General features: G+C 39.9%; 1 protein-coding gene across 1 annotated transcript in view; it reads left to right on the forward strand.

Annotated features, from left to right (window-relative positions):
• Nucleotides 1–21,805, forward strand: part of NOX4 (NADPH oxidase 4) — a gene marked incomplete at both ends in the record, with an annotated part of 112,869 nt that overhangs the window by 13,609 nt on the left and 77,455 nt on the right. Inside the window, 6 exons of the mRNA XM_080613448.1 lie at nt 1,184–1,211; nt 4,443–4,515; nt 7,880–7,960; nt 12,334–12,559; nt 14,579–14,743; nt 14,887–14,949. Coding sequence (XP_080469574.1) covers nt 1,184–1,211; nt 4,443–4,515; nt 7,880–7,960; nt 12,334–12,559; nt 14,579–14,743; nt 14,887–14,949 — 636 coding nt within the window. The remainder of the gene's footprint in view (nt 1–1,183; nt 1,212–4,442; nt 4,516–7,879; nt 7,961–12,333; nt 12,560–14,578; nt 14,744–14,886; nt 14,950–21,805) is intronic.

Below are 21,805 nucleotides of genomic sequence, written 5' to 3' on the forward strand. Positions count from 1 at the left end.
TAGAATGACCCTATCCCAGCTGCAGCTTTTCCTGGAAAAAGAGAGCTTGACTCAGCCTAGGCTCAAAAGGACCAACAACCAAGGTCTTCCACTCCCTGGGTGAATGATCTAATCACCGAGCTATTCCATGGCAGACAGACATGCCAACACCAACTATTGTGCTGAGGTTCTGGACTGACCTCGAGTGTCTGCATGTGTTAGGAGTGGCCTAAAAGACTTAGGCCACAACTTAATGTTCCTCATCAGGAACATTAGCAAGAGCTTGCCACAAGCAAGTCAGTGCCGGGGTGTTCATGACAGCCTGTATTGAGCAGCCTTGGGAATTTTGCAATAGAAAATGAAGATAATAACAAGTCTTTAGTAACTCTAGAATTGAAACCTCCCAGATTTTAAGTGCACTAGTAGCTCTTGAACCTCTGTCCTTAAATTCCACTTAAACCTTGTTTTTAACTATGATGGGCAGTCTGGATGCTGCTGTTGTCTTTACATGGCTGTGCACATCTGGGTGACAAGGTCAAGGAGAGGGATGCTTTGTTTTTCCAGACCTGTATGAAAACTCTCACCTCCCCTCACTGCATTTTACTGTAAGTTTTAAAAGAAAATAGATTTTTCTCTGCAGTGAAGACAAAACCTCATGACATGTGGGACTCAGGGGGAGTGAGGCAGTTTCCTGTGAGGTTGAAATATCCCCTTTCCACACGTGGTGAAGGACACAGGAACATCTGGCTTTGTATTTGTCATCTCCTTTGTGTTTAGTCCTGCTTCACTAGAGACCACTGCAAATCTCTTGGTAATGTTACTGGCAATAAAATGCTTGCCACTTGTCTTTCCTTTAAATTCAAAATATCTCTCTGTTCTGCTCCCTTCCGTCCTCCCAAAGGTATGAGTAACTGAGTAAAGTTGAGCTTTCAAAAAATGACTAACTGTAAAGCTATCTGGATCCCAGTTTTTCATAATGGAATTGTCTTCACGGAAAGCATACAAAGGCTGAAGGTTTAGTATATGTTGAATTGCAGTCAGTGTAAACTGTTAGCAGATACCAAAGCTATTCCTGCTTGTGGTTTTAGGGATTGCTTACACCTTCAAGTGTGTGAGCTTTAGGAGCTACTTATTATTATGACATTATTCAGAGAGATACAACATCGTGCATGCTGACTCTTTCTTTTTCCTGTCTGTTTTTCAGGACCCGAGGAAACTGCTTTTCGCTACTGGTAAGTCTGTTGCAAAACTGAATGAGAAAGTTTGCTGCTTCTCATTGTCACTCTCCAGACAAAACATTGTGGCTCTGTGTTCCCATGCTCCATTCCTTGTATCTCAGCTAGGTTGAGATGTATTATTTGTGTTAGTATAACCTGGGTTTGCTTATACAATAGTCAGGAGGGAGGAGTTGCATAAGCCTTGTAGTAGGATGAGCTGCATCTTCAAAGCTGTTGTTGTACAGATGAGTCAGTGGAAAATCATTAGTTTCAAACAGAGATTCTGCATAATATTAAAACCAAATTCCTAAATGATCCAATTTCTAGAAAAAAAGAAACATAGCAAAAAAAGTGGTCTTGCTTCAGCTGGTTTATTTAAGGGCTGGTTTGACTTCAGAGCAGTTTAAACTGTTACATGGGAATCAGGCTTCAGCACTCATAATGAATAAATAAGCAAAGTCATTTTTGATGCAGGAATTTAGAAGGGAGGAATGTGTGGGTATACAGGGGTAGGCACAAGCCTGAGCTTTAGTGCTTCACAAGCAGGTGAAGGTCCTTCCTGATGTTATCTTTCTTTTACCCTTATTTACATCAAAAAACACAAAAATCCCAACTTGGTAGCATGTAGGGCAAGGTCCCGAAGAGTCTCTGTCTGGACAGCAATAAATGGGGTCCTAGACCTGTCAATCCCAATATGCTTACTAGAATTAGCAGCCTGTGGGAAAGTGCTTTCCAAAAACCCTGAAATGAGTTGAGAGTAGAGGAAGTGAGAAAGCGAAATGATAGAAATTGAAGTATACTGTACCTGTTAACTGGAAATAGGTTGGGTAATTGGTGGTGTTAGTGAATCAGTGGTGGAGGCTTGAAAGAGGGTAAGTGACAAATGAGGGAGGTAAAGATGGGGAGGGAGAATCAGAGCAAGAACTAAAGGTTACGTTTAATATCTTGGATGAAGGAGAAGGGCATGGGGTGGAGAAACAGTGTAGAGGCTGCATAAAATAGTGTGCCGGTGTCTGGGGCCATCTTGAGATCTCTCTAGCTGCAAGGTGGAACTACTTTTACCCTCTGATAGCCAGGAAAATTTTGAGCACACTATTGCAAAAAGCAGCGATTCTAAGTCATCTTGAATTTAAAATTGCTCAGATCATGCCCTATGGTAACAACTGATAACTAACATTATTGATTTGTGCCGAAGGAGTGCCCAGGCAGGGACCAAGGCTTTGCTGCCCTGGAAGCTGTACAAATATGCAAAAACTTGGTCTCTTCGCAAGCAGTTCAGAACTAGATTCATTGGCTGATTTTTTCTTTTTACACAGTGAAGAGAAGGAATAAAGAGATGGAAGAATTTATAGTGTGATGGCTTTTCAGATCTGGCCAGGAAAGAACCTCCTTGTATTCATGATTATATACACACACACATATATATACTTTATATGTATATGTATGTTATAGATATGATTTTATATTATATATATAATTATATTTTCATATTATATAACCATAACTATTCTATTATTCTATATATATAAAATCATACATATAATATACGTATAATGTATATGTTCTTCCTAGCTGTGGGAGGAACAAGTATTCAAGATTACAGTTACTGGAGTAAAAGAGAGACATGGAGGAGAGGAAACACTAAACATGCACTGATGAATTGGAGGAAGTTTGTGAGTGAGTCCTTGTTTGCAGTTTGATGGAGAATTGGAAGAACTGAATGTAATAGGTGACCTTGTACACCTTGGCTTGAGTGACAGTGTAGAAAGCTGGATCAAGGGCTGTGCTGCAATAGGATTGGAAGTATGTGTGTCAGAGGAGAGACTGATTGCATACCACACATCAGATCAGCTTAAGAAAAAAAGAAATGAAGAAGGAGGCAATTGGAAAAAATGCACTTATTTTATTGCAAGCACTTTTAATTGTAACCTTTCCATGAAGGAGTGAAATTGTTTCTTATGCAGCCCATGACAAAACTTCCGTTGATTGTAGGACCAGAATTTTTCCTACAGTTTGTAAAACTGAGGAGTGGTTTGGGATGTATCAGAATTGGGGTATCAGACTTTTCAACAAGTGGATATTGAGAAGTTTGTAAAAACCTAAGATTTGAAATTGCTAAAGAGTCTAAAATCACAATCGAATATTTAAAAAGATTAGCTCATTCTTATCATTGGAGTAGGATCCTGTAAAAGATCCTGGGCCATTAAATTTTGTGAATGAAACCATGAAAGCTGGTTTAGATGTTTATATTCTTACACCACACCAGCACTTATTTAGCTTTAGCAATTGGCCTGACTGACTTTCCTTAAACCCAGACACGTGGCTTTTAGGGTGACCAGAGACTATGCTGAAAAACTATGATTCTTTGCGTAGTAAAAGGTTTTGATGCAATGTGTCATGGATTTTAGCTTCTTAATTCAGATTCTTAGTTCCTGGAATGGCAATTTTGAAGATAAGGTGCTCAGAAAAGGTGGTAATTTTGGCAACTTTAGACTGATGGCTTAATGTATTTTATGGGCAGGATTCTACTTTAGGAAGAGGTGAATCATGCTGCAGAAATACTTGTTTCTCTCCTTTCACTTAAAAAAGAGCTGAGGCTAGACTAGTTCTAATAGCAGTCTGCCACTGAGCAGGTGAGTCCAATCCTTAGTATTTTTAACCTTTCCATCTCAAATGCTGGCTGTGGATTACTCTCACAGATCTTGCTGTGTGGGCAGCAATTTCAAGCATGATACAATGTCATAGAGGGTAACTTCAGGCCCTTTCGCATTCCAGGATGAAATGGGTTGGCAAACAATTGTAGTGAGGGCTTGCATAGAAATTGTTGTGCTTGAAATTCTCTTTCTGACCAGGCTTTTAATTGTCATGATAAACAGAGTTTAGGGTTTGGAGTAAAAAAGAGATGTAGAAACTTGTACAGTCACTCTTACAAATAAATAGACAAGATTTGTTCTTGATTACGGGCAAATGTTATGAGCAAAAGAGTACAGGAGCAAAGCCTAACAGGAAGTTAGTGGTGCATGGTGAAATGCAAGGAAAAGGGCAGTTTTCTTTGGGATGGTGGGAAATTTCACGGCATCTCTTCTTCACTGACTAGTTTGGTGCATGAATTGTCTTCAGGAGATAAATGCAAGAGTTTGATTGAATCATGATTTGTATGTTTTAATATTTCCACTTCTTAAAATGTCATAAGAACAAGTATATCTCTGCACAGTTCAAATGCAAGTTATCTTATGTCCATTTTAGTTCCAGGTCTGACTGGAGTCATTATGGTCTTAGTGTTATTCCTAATGTGTACAGCTTCTACGTATGCCATCAGGTAAGACATAATCTGATTATTGTGCTGAAAAATTCCATTGAATAATCATATTTTCATACTGATCAGAGGGAGTGAAAAGTAAACGCAATATGAGGCAAGAAGCATTTAAATGAGTGTTAAAAGTACCAGTTTTCTTGCCCTATTTCTTTACTAGCTTGTGGGTAAATTATCACAATGAATTTTGTATTCAGAAAATCACAAAACCTGATTAAATTGCCTTCAGAGAAAAATACCATTTGAGGAATGTGCAGTTAAAAATCTAGACCTTTAAAAATTCAAATAGTTCTTTTTTCCTATTTGTACAGTCTTGGGTGCCATGGTTTGGTGTGAGGTGTCGCTGCCCATGGCAGGGGGGTTTGAACTAGATGATCTTAAGGTCCTTTCCAACCCTAACTATTCTATGATTCTATGATTCTACAATTCTACAGGGAAGGCAATAAACTCACCATATGGGAAGTTCTGTCCAGTGCCTAAATTAAGTACACTGGAACTAAGTTAAGTTGGTAACTTTATTATTTTCACCAAATTAAAAAAACAGAAACAACAAAAAAAAGCTGCAGTGAAGAAAACCGAAAATAGAATTGTGCTACTTAAGTAGAATGTCCCTTTTTTAAAGCTCGGCTTCTGGTTGTCAGATATGTTCTTTTTAATGCTGATTATAATTCAAAACAGCAATGCAGTATTGACTCAGAATATCAAATGTTTGACTCTCCAATGGGTTCCCATTCTGCACCAGCATTATTGAACACCTATTCTAGTACATTTGAGTGACCGGTACCTTGTAGGACCTAACCCAACACTATAGTTTTTTAAGGCTTGGATTCTGCAATTGAAGCATATAAAATGTCCCTTGATTTTTATAGCGGTCTCTGGTGAATGCAGAGTGATTATGTAAATACCTTATCTCAATTCAGCAAACACTGAAGGATATTTTTATTCCATATCTTCAAGCATTAATGGTGCTTGACTGATGTGAGCTAGATGTGTGGTTTTGAACTTTGCTGAACTAAATCTGTCTTTCCAGAGCAGCAATGTTATCAGGTGCTGATTCAGGAAAGTAGTTCAGCAAATACTTGTGCTCCTTTTGTAGACAAAGATGCTTCCAGAGTTGAGACTTTTGTAAGGCTACAGAAGAGCAGGATAAGACTGCTGTGCTGGATGTCAGGCATGGCTGCACATTACATAGTCCACACAGATGGCTCTGCTTGCAAAAGAAAGCCGGTTTTGGGAAGATGGAAAAATAAAGCAGTTACTTCACTCTGCAGCAGTGAGCCAGAACAAAGCCCTGTTTTCTCCAAGGCCATGTTAAATTAGGAGAAAAGAACAGCATTTATTAATGATTGGGAAACTTGGGAAGATGCATCTAATTGCAAACATATTCTTGAAAATAATAATTCAGGGGTTCACACAACAAAGGTTTCCATCTTTTTAAGTGACATGCGTGTTACTTCCTTCTTCAATTACTATAAGGGCAAGTGCTTTCCCATCTTTGTGCCGTCTAGCCAGCAGAATCAAAGCCCTGAAGAGATTGCCTGCATCTCCTGTTACTCGGGCAGTAATTCTTATTTAGACATTTTATCCTGGCTTCTCTCTCAGGCCTATGGCTCAAGCTTGTCTTTATAGTGTTCTTTCCTAAGGAATCAAGCTTCTGTGTGCATCTTTCTGTCCCTTTCCAATCTCTTTCCCTGTGGATTCTCATGTGTCTTAATGATGGCTAAGCTCACGCTGTAGTCTTAGGAGAATGTTCACTGCGTATCAGAAAGTGGGGTTTTTAAAAATAGACTATTTGAAGACTATTATACGCTCTTGGATTTCAGCCCTAATCCGCTCTTGCACACTGATCTACTTAATCATTGCTTCCTTCTTATGTTCTTCCTGAAATTCTTCTATGCATCGTTATCCTGCTATTTTTGTGCCTTTACTTGTTCAGCAAAGTGTGTGAATAAGTATTTAGGAGGATTGAACTAGCTGCTAGTGTTTTCAAAGAGGAAAGTAAGTATTGTTTGGATCTGTCTTACTGATCACTCTCACAGCTCCTTACTGATGCTGAGTGGCTGTATGGAAATGCTACCAGGGTGGGTAGTTAGAAATGGTTTGAGCAGCTTCAAGGAGGAAAGAGGGTTAGTGTGGTGCTGAATGGGAGAAGGACGGCCAGGTGAAGGGCAGGTTTCAGAGCTCAGTTGCTGGGTTCCTTAGAACTGCCCTTGCTTGGATTTTAGTTTGGTGGCCCTCAGATTGTTAACATTATTTTTCTCTCTTGGGAAAGTGAGACAGAAGCAAATGCAATGTATGTTTCAGATGTGTTGAAGCAAAGGTAGTTAGTTGTTTGTGTAAAAGGCCAAAGGAGGGGAAAAAGTTCAGACAAAAGTTAAGTTATGTTGGAGGAGTAGCTTCTTAAACTATGTTCTCAGAGTTAAGGTTACTTGTTATTTAAGAGTTGTTTTGGCTTATGAATGGGGTAGGTTTTTTTGGTTTTGGAAGGGACTTTCCTACCATGCTGTGTAGTGTGAGGGTTATACTTGTGTGCTATGAAGTAGAGTATTTTCTTAGCCATTTGGCTGTTGTCATTTTCTGGTGACTATTTTACTCAAGAAAAAACAAACAAGCTTAACAGCAAACAATTCCAGATGGATATTTTCTTTGGTCGTGGTTCTTTTTGCATTACTTAACAAATTACTGATGAAAGGAAGTCATCTTCCCCCTTCACCTCTCCTGATCTTCACAGGGGTAATGTTCTTCATGTTTCTCCAGCAGTTCTAAGCCCCACTGTATGTCATCTCCTGCCCAAGATTTCTCCTACCAGTCCTCTTGTTGCCTCCTTGCTCTAGTTCCCTATCCTCCTGTATCTCCTTCCACTCCATACCCTCTCAAGTTTCTTTTGCCTTTCCCATCCGCCCTTCTGCTGTTGTCTACGCTACCTGTTTGTATGTACTAGAAGTGAAACATTAAACATCACAGTCCTGTATTGGGGCAGGGAGAACGCAAGGAGGCACTCATTGTAAAGAGGTTGAGTTTTGAGCCTGGAGGCTGAAGAACTATTCTAGCTATAAGGATCTGATAAGGGCTAAGTGGAACCTATGAAAGCAGTGAAGTCTCCTAGTATAGGAAGAGTTCTTCAGCTGGCTCTGTACTTCCGTGCTCTTTATCCCTCTTTCTCAGCTTTTTGCTTCTGTGCCAGTCACTTGTTCTTCTCAGCACTTAATTGCTTGCAAGTACAGTGTGCCTGTAGGAATACATACTGGGCTTTGAGTGTTCTACCTGACGGTGTGGTATATAATGATGTCCTGTGTGAACAGATCCGCTTTTAATCAGCGGTGATTCCATCTGAATGAAACAGCATTGAACCATGGTTTATTCTTTTCAGGGTTTCAAACTATGACATCTTCTGGTATACACACAACCTTTTCTTTGTCTTCTATATGCTGCTGATGCTGCATGTTTCTGGGTAAGTAAATGGAAAACACCATCCCTTTTCCTGAAGCACAACCAGAAAGAATGGTTGCCTTGATTACTGCCTTTCCTGAGCTTGCTTGTGCACAGTGGGCCGACTTCTTGACAAGATGCTACCCCCTTCACTTTTTCAGCAGGTGTTTGTTTAAACTTCACACTATGGCTTTGACAACTGTGTGTTACTACAGCCAGCTAGCACAAACTTCTTCACTTACAAGTTTATTCCTTGTCCATTTTACCATTTTCTGGTGGGAAATCAAGACAACTTTATTGTTTCTTTTCAGCTCTTTCTTACCTCTCTGCTGAGACACTGAGGCAAAGTTGTTCACCCCTTTCTCTTTCCTCTCTGCCTTCCATTTTGACTTCTGAGGAGGGGGAAGGAGCAGCCTCTCCCTAATTTCCTAATTATTTCCTTCTCATTTCTATGATATAATATTTACTAGGTTTTCTTCTTGTTTTAACAAGCATCAGAGCAGTGTACATGTGCCATGAAGCTTATGGTCAGGTCTATATCAGGCACAACCAAAACCTAGCTCTATCACAAAGTAAAGCAGCTTCCACAAGCTATGCTGTGTGGAAATCTGGTCGCTTGACATCTCTGAAATTTCCTTTGTGGAAGTAGGTACAGAGATTGATATAGGGAAAGGAAGGTGCATTTGAACAAGGTTTATTTCTCCATGTAATTAAACATCTACTGAAACACAAGGGGCTGGAACAACTGTGTGACACTGAGTACCTCTGCTTAAAGTAAACAGTGAAAGGTAATTAGGCCTGGCAGGATCACAGTAGGAGTATGTTGTTGAACAAAACACACAGCTTGAGATCTGATGAATTGAAAGAATGAGTTCAAAACAACTGGAACTCCTGGACACACAATTCCAGTTCTCTGTGAGTTTATTTATTTACTTATTTTGCCGTGGCAAAGCTCTTGTTCATATCTGGAGAGCATGGATCTAACCTGTTCTTGCCATCCTGGAGCAGGATGAACTTGCTGAATTATACTTGACATGTATTTGTCTAACTTCTTGAAAACATCTGATGGCTGAGATCCTCTAACCTCCCTAGGCAGTCTGTCCCAGTATTTTTCATGGACAGTTTTATTTGTCTGCTTATATATTATCCTTTGTCCATTATATTCCTGACCACTTCATGTTGCCACTTCATGAAGGAAGAAGTCTTAATTGGAGAAATTTGGAAACCAAGGCTGCAGTAATTCACCAAGCATTAAACAAGTATCTTGTACACAGCCTCCCTAGTATTGAATTGGAAAGTTGTTCAGTGCAAATCAAAAAGAACTGTCGTTTAAAAGTGGGAGCAGAATGAGTCATGAAGAGTGGGAGTCAGTTCAAGTTTAAGATGCTGTAATATAGTTCTCTACATGTTTTCTCAGTGTCTTTCTCCCATTATAGTATAATGAGTTCTAATAAATACAGTCAATGGAACCTGAAGTCAACTAACCTTCTGCTACAAAGTTCTACACTCAAGTGAGCTGGTTTCTGGGCTCCATTGGTGATAGTGATAAGAAGATTCTTCTTATTCTTCTGAGAATAAAGGAAGCTTAGATACCCACACTTAGATGCCCAAATGACTCCTGCATGGCGTATCTTAGAGATTTGCAGACAAATGGCCAGTTACAGAGCAAGGCAATTCCTGTGGCAAATTGGGTGAAGATTTACCTGTCTTGGGATTCTCTCCTTTTGAGTATTTCCACAGTATTCCTGGATTCTTGTTTTGTTTCTAATTATTATGGGTATGTTCTTATTGTATCTTCTTCTTCAGAGTAGCCAAGCACTGTTCAGCAGTATATAAAGTGATATAAGTCATCTGTCATATGTTATTTGTTCGTTCTTTCATCCCTGCCTTTAGGGAAAGGAGAATCTATCAGGGAATTGTCCTTAAAATCTTCCATTACTCTTGTACTTCAACATGACTTCCAAACATTTCAGTGGCTTAAGGCTTGGTGCATATCTACATTGATTTATCTGTATTTTAAGGCAGTAATAGCAACAACAAATAGTTTGTGTAAAATAGAAAATTGATGTTTCTAGTACCAAATATAAGGAGCTGTCAAACATACAAACCATTTGGAGCCAGATCCTCAGCTGATCCCAATCTGGTATTACTGTGGAGTTAAGTAGGTTGTGCTAGTGCATAGGAGCTGAGTATAGGGCCTTTGTGCTGCCACTAAAGTTATCCAAGGATTTAACTTCCAAAGGGTGAAAAGTTTTAAGATTCCATCTACACATTTACCTATAGCAGACCTTCTCAAGCAACTCGCCTTGAGCTGAGCTGCGAAGCAGAAGGGGATGAGAAGCTATTCCCTATAAAACCACACAGAACCATTGACCTCTAGTTTATCATCATAAATATCTCAAGAAATAATGATGTATGTTTTCTAGATTTAGCCAGAAGTGAATTTTGTCTCTGTTCTGAGGATGGGAAATTGGGCAGAAGTTGATATATGCCCATGTAAATCCTGCATGCTGTGGTGTTCAGCCTGTAGGACACTTTCACATTACTTATCCTTTTTGTCTCTCACAGTTTTGTTTGGTAAAGATGTCTGTCTTCTACTTACTGACATCCATCCTGAGCTTTTATATATTGAAGTATTGCACCAAAAAAGTATATGAGGATATATCTTAAGCTCCTTAAGAGTTGTGCAGGACTCATCTGTTCTGGGAGCTGCTCTTGGGTGTGTAAGACAGCTTGCTGTCCCTTGACGGCTTCAGAAATGGGAGTCATTGCAGCTGCTGTTAACAGGCAGCTTTGTTATCCCAGTTTGCCGCTCAGCATGTTTGTAATAGCTTAAACAAACTAGAGATCACTGGAGGGGGAATGCGCATGTTTGCAGTTCAGCTATTCATGTCTCAAGGAAATCTTTGAATCCTCTTTGGGGATGTTCAGGGAACAGAGATGCTGTGGGAGCAGCTGTCAGGCATGCATACAGGGTTGATTGGAAGAATATTGCATGTGCTGTGACTTGCAGCTAAATCCATGAGGCACCGTAATATTTATGGAGCAGGGAACTAGCATAATGCAAGGGGTATCTTTCACTTTGCAAATATGCAGTGACCGACAATGATGCCAGATGCAAGTGATATGCATGATGGGGCAATAAATACAGACAGAAGCATGGTTGTAGGCACAGGGACACTTCCCAGGTGATTGTCCCAGGATTGGACATGGAGTTTAGAGTCAGCAGGTTTAGCTTCCAAGCTGTATATTATTCATTGGACCGTGCGGGAAGCTTTGTTACTACCTGTCAGAACTGCACTCCAATAGGGAAGATTGCCAGCAGCCTGTCGGAGCGCTTTAAGTTGGGAATATTGCAGATGTCCTACTTGTCTCTATTCCTGTAAATTAAACTCTGTCACTGCTGCTGTGTGTGTATATGCTGGGGAGAAGAGGGGGAACCGTGTGTCCTTAAGTTTGATTGTACCCTTGAAATGAGCCTTCACTGCATGGCCGTGCGCTCAGAGAGCACATCTCACCAAGCATTGTGTCAGTGTGCTTTATTTCCCACCCAAAACCATCCTATACAGTTGTCATTTAGCCCTTTGTTATTTTAAACGTTCCTTCTTGTAGTTTTACTGTCATCACATCCAGATTCGGAGGCAAGTAGTAGTCATAGGGAATTTTATTGCTAGTATTATTGGTTCTTCACTACATCCAGTGATTCATTCATGTGTTGAGATAACCCAGAGTATCTCAGGTTTCCACTTCTTTCTTCATAGCTTCTACCTGCAGCTGAAAAGTTCTCACTTCATCTTACTATAAATTTAACTTTACTTAAAAAACAAGTATGGAGCCTCCTGAATAATTCGCAAGGAAGATTCCTTGGCTATCATGCAGGACTTTCTTTCTCCTTTCTGTTTGATAATAGATATTCAAAGGAGCAAATTATACCATTGTGTGCAAACCTGATAAGAAACAAGTAATGGGGACATTCCTGCAGTTACGATTTGGCAATTTAGGCAACTTCTGCTCCAGATTGCCTTAAAAGCAGGGCTTGCTGACTGAAGGGGAGGATGGGTGAAAACAGCCTGGGTGTGATGGAATGGGAAATGTGATTATTTAATTTTTTTCAAGGCTCCCGCAATCTCTTCCCCCTTTCAAGCAATATTAAGCTTGAGGCTGTTCGGTGGGAGAGTGCCAAGTGAGCTGGAAAAGTTAAACCTTGCCTTTAGTGACAGAGGGCTCTGTTGTTGCAAAGCTTCGATCTCATTGAAAGTCCTGAGAGCAAATGGAATAAATATTCTTACAGAACATGAGCCTTGTGACTGCTTTCTAAACCCCTCTCTGAATTAATACAGTGTACTTGGTTTTGACTGTTAATTCAATGTCTTTGCTATTCTTGTTTTCCTGTAGGGGAGTGCTCAAGTACCAGACCAACTTAGAGGAACATCCTCCCGGTTGCTTTAATCCTAACAAAACCCTCCGACAGAACATGACGGTGCCAAGGGCTTTTGAAGAGCTGTTCCCTGACTATACTACTGAGCCTTTCCCAGAGGACTTAGTACCAGAACCCTTTGTACAAAATAGTTTTATGAGAATTTGTTCCGAGGAACCCAAGTTCCAGTCACACTTCCCAGAGGTCTGTATGATCCGACATTTCAGGTATTACAAGCCGTGCCAAGTCTTTCAGTCAGCCATAACCACTAATTATTGCTTTTCCAGACCAGATGTTTTAATAATGGAAAATATTATTAAAAACCATTCAAGGCATTCAAAGATTCGGTGGGGAAAAAAACAATCTGCATTAAACCTTGAACTGCATTACAATGCGGTGCTTAGAAGAGGGTGGAAAAATGTCAAGAGATTGGCTGTAATGTTCTTTTTTGTACAACACAATAAAAGATGTATTGGTCTTGCTATAAATGTGACTTTAAATTACAGCGGAGCACTTCAGAGGAAACATTTATATAACATATTCATGAGGTCCCTTTGTAAGCATTGTGTCGCAGTAGTTAATTGAAATAATCAAACTCCATTTGTTCTCTTTTTTATACCATGTGGATGCAAGCCCTAATACTCATTTCTGGGTTGCAGTTGGTTGTGGTTTGGCTTTGTATAGCCTGTTGTTTGCAGACAGGCTTGTTTTGTATGTGGCATGGGTAAATGAGTGTGATGACAGTGGGGATAGAAAAGCCTTTTCTTTTTCTGTTTCCCGTTTTCCTTTTGATTCTTTATGCTTTGGGGCAGCAGCTTTTTATTCATCCAATTTTTCTCTTTTCTTTTGAGAAAAGATGAGCTGGGCTCTATTGGCAAGTAGCCTTAGGAAGTTTGAGAATATAGAGTCTGAGACCCACCATTCAGGTTGGTCCCATCATAGACCTCACAGGAGTTTTGCTTTATTACTATCATTGTTTTCTGTAGAACACATATGTCCCATACTAGATGCAGTGGGAACCCATTTTATTATGGAGCATGTAGTCATAATAAGAAACAGTCAATTTTACATTGAAGTCCTCCAACAAAGTTCTTTGGGTTTATGTTTTGTTTTTTATGAACCCTCCTGAATTACAAGCATCAATGCGTATGTGGCCCCATATGACCCACATCAGGACATCAGGCAGTCTTCTTAGGGACTTAAGATGTCTACTTTAGAGCCATTTATGGGAAAAGAGCCATGAAACAAATGGACACTCAGTGTTCTTCTGGCAGCTTGTAACATGATTAAGGACTTATTTTGATTTGGAGGTGGTTTATGCACTGAGTAATACCACATCCTCGGAGCTACTGAAGTTTTAAAAGGCCAGAGGTGCTTGAAGGAATCAGATGCTCTGCTAGTTGCAGGAGATGCTGATGTGTAACTTCAGAAGTTGGGAAGATGGATGGGGTTGAGAGCACTTCAGTGCCATGGCTTGAATGACTGAGCAGATGTGAAATTAGTGGTTAGCTCTGCCATAAGCTCTTAGTAATTGACTGGTAGGATGGGATTGAGCTGAGCAGCTGCAAATGTCTCCATTTGAGGTAGTCACCCAGGGCTCCCCTTATAATCAGAGCAGAGAAATGAGCATTTCCAGGGCACTATTTGTCTAGCATACACATCTTCCACACGGGCAAATGAATTCTGGTTCAGAAGTGCCCATTTCTCTCCCTTGTCTATGATTTTACACTAGTCTAATATAAGCCTAAATTCTATAGCACAAGAATGCTTATTTCTTAGGCTTTATTTTTTTGTTCCTGAGATGATTGAAGAAGGTAATAGTCAAATAAGTTTTCTTCATAAAGGTTAACCAGTTTTATAGTACTTTGGTCTGTTAGATTTTGAAGCAATGTATGTACTGTGTCATTCACTGCTGAATTCAGTTGCAATCCAACTACATAAAACCAGAGTAACATGATTGCAAATGAGGTCATTAGCATTTTGTTTCTGATGAGTTTTATGATTGAAATTGTTTGTGCTTGTGGATGATGCTGCTGGTTAGACTGATTAAGCCTCCACAACATGCTTGGATTTCTGCATGTGGATTGCTGTGGAGGTTACTTGTGACCAAAACACTGTTCCCAATAGATTTGGAATGAGGTCCTGCAAGCACTCGTGTAGTTTTGGAATTAGAAAACATGGGATTAAAAGTCCTTGAGGTAACATAGCTTTATTCTCCCATAGACCTGGTTTTGGATTTCTGGACCTCTGTGCTTGTACTGTGTAGAGAGGCTTTACCGCTACATCCGCAGCAATAAACCGGTCACAATAACTTGCGTGATAAGCCATCCCTCCAATGTCCTTGAAGTAAGGATGATAAAAGATGACTTTAAAGCAAGACCTGGGCAGGTGAGTTAACGTGCCCCTAAAAAATCACTGCTATTCACATAGCATTGTCTATAGGGACGACTTCTGTATGTACTAACCCATCACTGAATGTTTTGAATGTACATTTCCCATCGTTTTATTTTCTCTGGCTGATTTTGTTTCAGTATGTTATTCTACACTGTCCAAGAGTGTCTGCACTGGAAAGCCATCCATTCACCCTTACAATGGTAAGAAATATGATTTGTTTTTCCTATACTTTCCCTTTCATTTATATTTGGTAAGCAAATGGTCTTTATTTCCTTCAAGGTGAAAATTTCCTCCAGAAAAGCTTATGTTTCATTTATGAGGGTACCAATGAATATGAAATGGCGTGTTTATTATGTATGACAGTGCTCAATACATATTTAATTTTTCTCCACTGTTGAGAAAACAATAATGGGAACTTTTTTCAAAGTCTTCCATAAGTGAAAAACAATAATAGATAAATACATAAAATCAGTGTGAGTTTGATCATTGGTTCATAAAAGAAGTTTCAGGCATTTCTGGACCTTGACACAGAATGAGCACAAATTTTAATGACTTTTCTGTCATTTCTATTCAATGAAAAGATATTCGTGCAACTCCCTTTTCCAAAGTTAGAAAAACATTAAGTTTAAAAAAGAAGTTTCTGAAATAGTCTTATTTTTTTATATTAAGGGATACATCAATGAATTAGAGTGATCATACCAGTGAAATCATACAACATGGAAATTATTTACTCAGCTCAGTTGATGCTTGAATGGGAATTGGACCTCTTGGAGACAGACAGCAATAAAATGAAACTGTGTATGAATAGAGCTGAAGTTCTGCAGGAGTGAGCAGTGCAGAGGCCTGGGAGATGCTGCCAAAAAATCACTGTACTGCCCTGGTTATGTTATTACAAAAAGCAGAGTCCAAGGCTGCATATTAGTGGCAGCCTTTTCCTTTCAAGGGGAATAAAGGCTTTAGAATTGCCTGAAACAGATATTCTTCTTCAAGAAGACAATGGAGATAAATGTTCACATCTGATTGATTGTTTTCTTTGACTGATAACTGATACTTCATCCCCGCTGAATTGTACCGACTGCTATAGAGCAGCTCAGGTACTGTTACCTGAAATTCAAAAGGCACAGCCAGGTCCTGTCCACTTCCTGTTCTTTGGTTTTGTGGGGTGTTTTTGATTTCGGGCTTTCGTTTTAATGTATTTATCTATATGCCAAGACAGGAGGCAGGTACTGTCACAGAACTCACACTAAATTCCACCCAAAATAAATTTCCTGCTGTAAATCTGGAATTGAATCTCACTTAAGGGAATCTGCCTCTTGATAAAGACACTTGCATAGCCTGATTTTTACATAGTTTTTCTAGCTATTCACTTTACTGGTATAAAGCAGAGGCGTGTGTACTTTATGTGTTAATTTTTAAGGCTTTCCTCTTCGTAGGGCGTGAAGATAGCTAGATATGAAACGTAGAAAGACGGTTTGCAGTGAGTATGATGGAATGGTAGCAGAATGACATAGTTTCGTCTTTGTGCAGAATGATGCAGTCAGTATTTATTTATGTTTTTTATTAGTTTAGTCATCAGAAGATATATATGAAGAAGTTAACATAAGTCTCAGATTACTCTTTAAGCTCATTTGGCCCTAGCATAACTATATTTAATAAACTTTGACCTGTTTTATGCCAGTGGACAGATCTTATTTAAACATTAATCTCAAAGCATCATGTTCTCCATTTCTGACTGTCCAACTCGGCGGAAATTAAAATAACGGTAATAATTTGATCGTTAGGACTAATTGTACAGATTGGAAACTATGAGACTCTGTTACAAGGTTTTACTCTTTCTGTATTAGGACCCTGCTAAAATAGTGGATTGTGTGATTCTGATTTCCAGAAATAATGTTGTCAAAGAGTATTAGGCCTGGTATAGTTGTCTTTTCTCTGGCAAAACTTCCAATTTATTATCATGAGAGATTTTTATCAGAAAAGAGACTGCTGATATGGACCTACTGGGTTTGATCATAGGATGAAGTTGAATAAGACGTTTTCTTGAAGCCAGATTGTTTGTAAGAGTTGAGGATTTCATCCAGTATTTAAAAAGGCATACTATAATAATGCATGTTGTGAAAAATAACTTTTGGATGGAATATTCTAGATCTAGGAGGGATGGAAAATAGAGCTCTTGTTGTGAGTTTGAGTGTTCTTGGTGAATATAAATAACTCATATTCAGAAAATGTACATTATATTTCCGATATGTAAGTCTAGTTGATAAATTAGTTTGTGTAATTTTTGCAGTCACATATTAAATATGTAGCATTAGAACTAGAAATTTCCACTCATGTACAATGCATTGTATTTTAAGTACGTAATACTAGACCAGGCAATTTCTGTTCATCCTCATTGCCGTACACTTTAAAGTACGGCGATATCCTTCAGTATAACAACATACCCTTCAAGATTGCACACATATTTTGTCTATTACAAGATATGAAGTTACCACTGAGTTACTGAGCTTCATTTTTATTGCCACAGACATATTTCAGTAGAACATCAACTATGCTGGAGAAATGCTGTTATTGGGTAAACGGCTTTTTTACAGCATAATGAGGATTTGAAATGTCTAGGTTTATGACAGTCCTTTTGCTCACCCTAAGCAGGGGATAGTCATTTCCACGTGTCTTTCTAGGTCATAGAATATGCCTTGGGCTGTTGTCCTGCCTAGAAAGGGTTTTTTTTTTATTGTTATTTAATATGATGCCAGACGTGGGACTGCACTTATAAAAGTGTGTAGGCAATAGCTTAACTCAGTAGTTTTTTCTGCTCCCTTCTGACCTACTTGTAGTTACCAAGCAAGCTGGAAGTCTACTGCTGCTTCTTTTCTTGGATGATGATAATCCCCGGGTTATTTTCCTAGGCTGATGTAGGATCGTGGGGCTCAAAGCCACAGCAAGAGCAGCATGTGGAGGATATGGGGCTTTGGATACTGAAAGTACAGCGCTGCAATGACTGCAGCAGTGCTAGGGGGAAGACTGCACCCTGCTTCCTGGTGCTGTTGTCCCGCTTAGAATCATAGAATGGTTTAGGTTGGAAGGGATCTCTGAAGGTCATATAGTCCAATCCCCTGGCGCTAAGCAGGGACATCTTCAACTTGATCAGGTTGCTCAGAGCCCCATCCAGTTTGACCTTAAATGTTTCCAGGGATGGACACCTACCATCTCTCTGGGCAGCCTGTGCCAGTTACCACCCTCATCGTGAAAAATTTCTTCCTTACATCTAGTCTGAATCTACCCTCTTCTAGCTTAAAACTATTGCCTCTTGTCCTATTGCAACAGGCCCAACTAAAAAGTCTGACCCCAGGCTCTATGTGATATCCTTTTTAAGCTGATGAAACATCTCACTACCTGGAGTAAGCTTAAAAGACAAGAAGTGACCAATTCAGGTATATCTTTATATTCTAAGCAAGGGCTATAAGCAGAAGTGGAAAGGAAGGGGTGAACCAGGGTGAAAGAGTCATGCAGATATCTTACTAGTCCATTCCCTTTTCAAGGTTGTGTAATATTTAGTTTAGCTCAGTTTCTTACATAACACCAGGGTGGAGGAAAACACTGGGAGGCTGTGTAAAGGGCCTGAACCCACTCCCATTGCACTCTGGCAAAGCTCCCATGTGCTTCACTTAGAGCTAGAGGGAACTCTGAATCGTAACCAAGTGAGCATAAAGAGGTAGGCATTGTTCAGGAATGTGTGTAGTGTCCTTTATCTTCTTTCCTTTCTGTCTATTGAAAGCATTCTTTCCCTGCTGATGAAAGGAATGAGCAGAAGTCATTGGTGCAAAATGCACACAGGGAATTTGGAGAAGCAAGATCCATGTTGCTCTGAACTCAGAGCTGCCAGTCTGGTTTCTTTGCTAACCTGTGATCTGGCTCTGCTGTCAAAGGCTTCATGTTACAGAATCATGAAATGGTTGAGACAGAGAGGGACCTCCGGAGATCATCATGTTCAACCCCCTGTTCCAACAGGGCCACATAAACCTAGTTACCCAGGACCATGTCCAGATGGCTTTTGGATATCTCCAAACATGAAGACCAAACACTCAGGGCAACCTGTGCTCAGTCACCCATACCATAAGAAAGTGTCTCCTGATGTTCAGAGGAAACCTCTTGGGTTTCAGCTTATGCCCATTGCTTCTGGTCCTGCCACTGGGCACCACTGAGCAGTTTGGCTCCATCCTCTTTGCACCCTCCTTTCAGGTATTTATATGCATTGATAAGGTCCCCTTCAGTCTTCTCCAGGCTGAGCAGTCCCAGGTCTTGGTCTTTCCTCATAGGGAAGATGTTCCAGACACTTAATCATCCTCATGGGCTTTGGTTGGACTCTCACCAGGATGTCCATCTCTCTCTTGCAATGAGACAGTCTCCAAGTGTCGCCTCACAGGTGTTGAATAAAGGGGAAGGGTCACCTCGCTTTACCTTTGGCAGTGTCACTTGTACACACTGAAGTTCAGGCACTCGGAGATCCCAGTATCCTCTCGCGATCAATATAGAAGCTGGCATTTTTTAACTCAGATTTTGAAGCGTGTTTCCACTGTTTTTTAGTCCCAAGTGACTTGGCATTCATTAGTGTGGCTCCTTGACTTTGTTATCCATTGGAACGGCTGGGAGTGGTAAGGGAGGTGTGACCCAACATCTGGGATTCCTGGAAATGACCCACTGGCCAGTGCTAGGTAGTTCGTGATGGGCACTCACTTCATATTGTCTTCATTGCTCCATTGTCTTTGGTTTTATTTACCAAAGCGCTTTCTTCTTAAGATGTTTTACCGTGTTTCTTTCACTGGTTTCTGTACGCAACTGTTACTATGCTGTGTAATACTGCTAGTAACATTTAGTAACATTCTCAGTCCTATGCACCTTTGTTTCTGATTTCCTTGATAGGACACTATTGCATGTTACAGTTGAATGTGAACAGAATACAGTTAGCTCCGAGATATTTGGATCTGTAGTAGGGAGAAGTATTTTCTGTAATTAAATATTTTAGTTGAGCGTTTGTAAAGGGACAAGTTATTTTTGTGTATTTCCCCTTGATGAACTCTATTACGGAGATTTGTCTTTCAGACCCAAGGGCGCGGTATGGGCTGGAGATCAGACCATCCAAAGAAACAGCCGAAATCTCTTAGCGCTCTGCTTCCTGAGACTGACATTTCTTTACGCTTATGTGGAAGAAAGTGTGGAACTCATCTGCTGTGGAATACAGTTTAAATGTCATTGTCTATAGCAACCTTTAAAGCCCTTGGAAAAGAAAACAAGTGTTAGCAGTAGTATAGATTTCTAGTAATAAGGATGGTCCTTCGTCACAGTTCAAATACCCAAACTCTGCTTCTACTCTTTAGTATGCAAAGCACCATCTATTACCAAAACATTTTGGGGAGTATTTGTTTCCTATGACTTCATTCCAGTTACTCTTTCTTTTAACCTATGTAGCAAGAAACGGCCAAGGCTTGCTTTTTATGGTAGCATTGGTTTTCTTTCCAACTCCATCTTATATTTTCCACTTGGTATTGAGTTCCCTCTCCTTCTAGACACTTAAATACACTACTGATTACTTGCAGTAGCATGAAACCATGGTACTGACTGTTTATAGCTGCATGCTTTCTTTTTTTTTGCTAATGAATGACTTCAGAGGTAGTTCCCACTTAGAATATATTTTAGTGTCTTACAAAAGAAGGTGCTTTTTCTGCCGTGTTTTTGGACTGTCTTGCATTGGCATGCAGTGATTGGAAGTAAGCCTCATGGAAATAGCCTTGTGTTTTGCAGACGTTAAGTGCCTCAGAAGACGTGCTGGGTCCTTTCATGTGGTCTCTGCTGAATCTACTAGAGTCGATGAAAGCCACAAACTCACACAAGCTGCAGTTTAAACAGTTTGGCTACCAAAAAACTGGTGTCTACTCCTAGCACTTCATAAAGCTTGATAACCTTGTTGTTTTAGTAGTGTTGATTTGCTTGTGGAAAAAGAAGGTAGGAAACAATTACATAATTTCATATGAGACTTAGACCATGACCTTGAAGTAAGGACAAAACTAAGAGGCTAATTCTTAATTTGGGGATGGCTTGGATCTCAGGTTTAGTGAAACTTGTGTTCTGCAACAAATATCCACAAATGCAGAATTAAATGATGTATTACACCAAATTTGTGACAGTTTTGGTTGTCACTAGGTGCTGTCTTGCCCTTGTCTCCCCTTGGAGCTGAAATCTGTGTTGCACAAAGATAGGAGATACTGTTCTGCCATTGTGGTGTGAATTCAGAACTCACCTAAACTGCTGTCTGAATAGCTTAAAGTTTAAAATCCTTCCTTCTGGTGCATGCATGGAACAATGCAAACTGTCCTTTCAGTGGGTACCAATTCTAAAACAGAATTACCACCTCTTAAGGAGGAAAGAAAACAATCCTGATGGTTCATGCAGTAGTGAACTGAGTCTTTCTTACTGCTGCCTTTTAGAGTGGTGGCTATGGAGTAAAGCCTAGCAAGTGCCATGGTGATTGAATGAGTTAGTTTGCAGAATCCTCTTTGCTGAAGTGCTGATGGAAAGGCTTCATTAAGTTTTATGGCAATAGCATAGAGCTGCTATTTGGAATAGTTTGGGGTTTTTTTAGCTAAAATACTGGGTCTCAAAGGATTGTCCTCTTTCATTTCCGATGATTGTTTATGTATAATAAATTATGGTTTCAGGTCTCTGGACTTTATAGGAGCCTTCCAGTGCAATAAATCTTAGCCCACTAAGCTGAGGCTCTTCAGGCAGAGAAAAAGCATTGCCTAGTTTGTATAGGTCAACCTTCACTGACTGACTTGATATACAGATTTCATTCCTTTCTCCATCATTAGCCCTAACCCAGCCCCACTGGTAGGATGCCTCCTCCCATCCTGTGGTTCCCCTTTAAGCATCCATAATCCTTTTTGGAAACAATTATAAAGCCACCTGTTATTAAGATAAAAGGTTTAATTTGAAGATGTTATTCTACACTGTAGGAAGTTGACTGTTTATGTAGAAAGAGTCCTAACTCTTCTGCTCCTG

Source organism: Psittacula echo, assembly GCF_963264785.1.
Source record: "Psittacula echo genome assembly, chromosome: 3".
NCBI classification, from domain to species: Eukaryota; Metazoa; Chordata; class Aves; order Psittaciformes; family Psittacidae; genus Psittacula; species Psittacula echo.